Source organism: Erpetoichthys calabaricus, chromosome 2, assembly GCF_900747795.2.
Source record: "Erpetoichthys calabaricus chromosome 2, fErpCal1.3, whole genome shotgun sequence".
Classification (NCBI taxonomy): Eukaryota; Metazoa; Chordata; class Cladistia; order Polypteriformes; family Polypteridae; genus Erpetoichthys; species Erpetoichthys calabaricus.
The window spans coordinates 266,796,129-266,800,562 of NC_041395.2; the positions used below are offsets into that span (position 1 = coordinate 266,796,129).

The 4,434-nt window shown below is 42.8% G+C and overlaps 1 protein-coding gene across 1 annotated transcript; it reads right to left on the reverse strand.

Moving 5' to 3' along the window:
* Positions 1-825: 825 nt before the first annotated feature.
* LOC114645592 (uncharacterized) lies at positions 826-3,942 on the reverse strand. The gene is made up of 2 exons (XM_051922603.1): positions 2,351-3,942; positions 826-1,462 (listed from the first exon to the last, which is right to left on the reverse strand). The coding sequence occupies exons 1-2, from the start codon at positions 3,940-3,942 to the stop codon at positions 838-840; spliced, it is 2,217 nt and encodes a 738-aa protein (XP_051778563.1). The 3' UTR covers positions 826-837.
* Between the last annotated feature and the right edge of the window lie 492 nt (positions 3,943-4,434).

A 4,434-nucleotide genomic window follows, 5' to 3' on the forward strand; every position in this document is an offset into this window, starting at 1 on the left:
TTTTGTCTAAGGAATCTGCTCTGTTCTCGTTAATTGTCATTATTAGGACACAACTAAACATGCAAAGTCTACAGAAAAAAAACAATTAAAATGTCAAAAGTATTATATATTTATAGCCATGGTAAAAATAAAATAAAAGATGAGCTAATCAAACAATTCAATTGATTAATATAGGAATAAATAAAACCAAGCCACGGGGAATGCACAAACCAGTGTATTTCTTCGTGCTGGTCCCTAGCCCGGTTAAATAGGGAGGGTTACGTCTGGACGGGCATCCAGTGTAAAATTTTGCCAGATCATTACATCGGCCGCCACCAGTACTGTTAGCCAACAGGATGCTGGCAGAAATTGGGGTACTGTTGGCTGAAGAAGGAAAAGAAGAGGGGGGAGACGTGTCTGGAGACAGGAGGAGAGGAAGAAGGTAAAGAGAGTGGAACTGAGGGTAGGAACTGTGAATGTTGGCAGTATGACTGGTAAGAGCAGAGAGTTAGTTGATGTGATGGAGAGAAGGAAGGCTGATATATTGTGCATGCAAGAGACTAAACTGGAGGGTATTAAGGCCAGGGGGATCGCAGGTGGGTTCAAATTGTTATATCATGGTGTGAATGGGAGGAGAAATGGGGTAGGGGTTATTTTGAAGGAACAGTATGTCAAGGAGAGGAATGAAGAAGGTCAGGCAAAAGTGGATTTTGTGAAAAGGATGGATATGGCTGTGATAAATATGTATTTTCCGAAGAGGGAGGATCATAGGGTGACGTACAAGAGTGGAGGAAGATGCACACAGGTACATTATATCCTACTAGCCAACCCGCGGCGTAGCATACGCCGCATAATTATTTATTGATGGCTGAACACTTCCAGAAAGACACAGTTACCCAAATGGGGTGGGTTTGAGGTTACAATTGTAAGTGATTGAAAAGATGGAACTCTGGAGAGAGCAACATATAATTGTCCATGACTGAAAACTGGTTTTGGCAGATACAGGCATATCTTTTTGAAAGTTTGGCCTTGTGCCTTATTAATTGTCATTGCAAAGGCCAATCTTACTGGAAATTGTCTGCGTGTAAAAGTAAAAGGCAAATTTGAATCTGATGGGGTCAGGGATATCCAGGGAATAAGGACAGTTTGTGAGGTAGCAGCTGCGATAGTCTTACACTCCAGTACATTCTGGTGAATGGTGGTAACAGACAGTCTAGTGCCATTACAGAGACCTTTTGCAGGCTGGAGGTTTCTGAGAAGCATGATGACTGAACCAATTTTAATTTTGAGTTTATGGGGAAGCATGCCAGTGAGTGTAAGACTATTAAGTAATTCTTCTGGGAATGAAAGTTGATCTGCCGAATCGTCTATGATGATGGAGTCCACGCTCGTGAAAGTCACCTCCTCGGTAGGGATAAGTTTCAGCACTTCTTCATTAAGGTATAGCGAGTCTTCGTTGGTGACGCTCAATATAGCTTGCATGCTGAGTTGTTCAAGAGTGACAGTTGAGAAGTCTATGTCGCCATACAGTTGTTGAATGGGATCATAAATAAAAGGAAAACAATGTGAAGGCAATGTCACCGGTGTTCCGTTTGTCCCATCTCCAACATTGAGGAGCCATTTTGTGAAATGTTGTCCTTCAGGAAGAGCTCTCATATTTGTCGTCAGTGTAAGAACATGCATGTGACGCCACAAAGGTTCCTTGTTAATGCAACTGGCAACAGTAAGCGCTCGTGAGCCACGCATAATAACGGGGAGTATTTGTCTGAAATCTCCACCCAATAGTATTGTTTTGCCTCCAAATGGCTGCGTGTCACCCATGAGCTCACGTAATAACCTGTCAACTGCCTGGAATGCGTATGCATGTGTCATTGGCGCCTCGTCCCATATTATCAATTTGGATTGCAGAAGATGTTGAGCATGTTGCAAGTTAAGTTTGATGTTGCATGTGGCAGTAGTAGTCAGACTCAACGGTATTTTAAAAACGGAATGTGCAGTTCATCCACCTGGTAATAATGTTGCAGCTATTTCTGCAGATGCCACGGTTGTAGGAATGTCTCCCCTAGCTCTGATGGTATGAATCAGGGTTTTGTAAACAAAGGATTTCCCTGTTCCTGCAGGACCATCTAAGAAGAAGCATGTCTGTCGGGGATGGGAATCACTATATGCAGCGTGTAAAACAGTATAAACAGTGTGTTTTTGTTCTGTGTTGAGTTTGTCGTAGTGTTCCATAGCGTGTGAGTGTTCAGCCTGAGCGTCGAAGGTGGGAGTTGAATGACACAGTGGAGAAATGTAAGTGGGGGGTAGGTGTAATTTCTGTAGGTTTAGGCCATGTGGTTCGAGCATGTCATTAATGTCCGCGAGAGCATACATGCAAGCGTTGCTTGTGGAATATTTTGTGAGGAAGTCCTCAGAAAGGGAGAGTTTAAGCGTGTCCCAAAGGCTTGGAATGTTGTGTGTTTCACTGAAGGCACAGATGAAAACGAAAAGTTCTCTCAAGAATCGTGGCATTCGTATCTGGGAGGCCTCTGTAAGAGTATCATGCCATATCTTGTCATCTTTAAGAAGACCCAATTGTTGGCAAGCTTCTTTGAAAGTGTCACATTCAACGCCGTTGACCGTTCGTAGATGTTGGAAACTTGTGATGCCTACAGAGCGGGTAAGGAGAAGTCTTAGGTCATAACGTTCAGTGTCATTAATGGCAACAACAGGCATTCTACCGATCACTTTTGTTCCTCCTCTGATTCTTTTTTTCCATTTTCCAGATGACTTTTGGAATGTGTAATGTTGTGGAACATCAGTGTAATGTAACTCCACAGCTTCAGGATCTGTTTTGTTGAGTTCAAACCATGCTAACAGCATAGTGTTTTTGTTGGCTTGTCTTTGTAGCACTTGTTCCTCGTGACCCTCATGAAAGAAGATGATTTGTTGTTCTGGCAAATGAACTGGTAATTGTATAACCACGTGAGACTTTTCTGAAAGATTGTACTCGTTCAAACGCCACATAGCCTCAAGAGCACTAACATATCTACCGTCAAGGAAAGTCTGTATTTCATCATGTTGGAAAACACCATTGGCCGGCTCACTGTGAAGTGCAATGGATGCAGCGTCGTGTCCTTTGTACACATACTTATATAGATACTTGATACATTGAATGGACGCACAAACTTCAACGTTAATATGAGCATTGAATTTCTGAGAAAGCCAGGGATTGTAAGGAACTATCCAACGGTTGTCGATATCATATTTTCCAACACTGGTAGTTCTCCCTTGTCTTCGGCGGTATATGGGGTATCCTTGTGTGTTTTCTTGAGTATCGGCGTTGAAGTCTTTTGGGAAATTTTTGGTACACGTGCCGTCTTTCATGCAAGGTGAGTTGGCGTTGAGCGTTATACACAGACGATGTACCATGCATTTAGTGACAATTTGGAAAAGTCGAGGGTGTATTTTGGGATTTGGAAGCTCAGCGCAGACAAATTTGTCTATATCATCCTTGGTCCCTATTTTGGATTGTGAGTCAAGTGTAAGTAACATATGGCAATGAGGCAATCCTCGTTTTTGGAATTCAATGAAAATATAAGCGAGAACATTCCCGAAAATATTCTTTTCCAGAATATCTGTTAGGAAATCTTGGAGTTTGATATGAAAGACACGAGCAACGATGTCAGGTCTGTGTTCTATTTGCTCATGATGGGAAATGGCGTTAGAGATTTCCGGCCAAGCAGGATTGCAGGTGAAAGATAGGAATAAGTCAGGCTTTCCACGTTTGCGGACAATTGCCATCGTGTCTTGGTAGTTCTGTTGCATATACCTTGGACTGCCTTGAAAGGTAGAGGGAAGAATGATCAATTGTCCAGGGCGGAGGTTATGGTGTTGTGCTTTCGCAGTGACAGCATCTAGCAGTCCCCTGTATTGCTCTACACGCAAATCTCGTTGATGGGACTTCTGTTCTGACATATGCATCGATAATGTATTGCTGGAAGAGTTTGCCACTGGAATGCAAGACGCTAAATGAAGATCTCATGGCAAGCCTGTAAGCATAAAATTGGAGCTGTGTGACTCGTGTTATTTTCTCGGTTCGCTTTTCCTCAACATGGGTCAATTGTATGTGCCAGCCTGGATCTCCGTAAGGGAATAGCAGTGGATAAACCATGGGGTCACAGTTCATATTGAGTACAGAGATACGCTTGCAACCATCTCCCCTTGGGTATATACAAATGTCGCATTGTGCAGGAGGTTCCTCGTCTTCACCAACAAAGATAGCAGCAACATCAGTTTGACAGGACAGGGCGTTATACCTTTTCATATCCAGAGTTGGATTTTCCATAAACACCATTTGTACAGCAGCAGCAGGGTTACTGTGAGTGATAATGTCATGCATTTGCATGTACGACTTTGCGAAGGGATTAACCTGTCGTATCATTTTGTCTAGTTGCAGCAACAAAATGTCACTGC

Excerpts from the sequence above, each read along its gene's own strand:
- LOC114645592 (XM_051922603.1), bottom strand. The coding sequence starts at position 3,942 with ATGCATATGTCAGAACAGAAGTCCCATCAACGAGATTTGCGTGTAGAG. Across the intron at positions 1,463-2,350 it reads TCCACAAGCAACGCTTGCAT|CATGCAAGCTATATTGAGCG; the intron begins GTATGCTCTCGC and ends TGAACAACTCAG.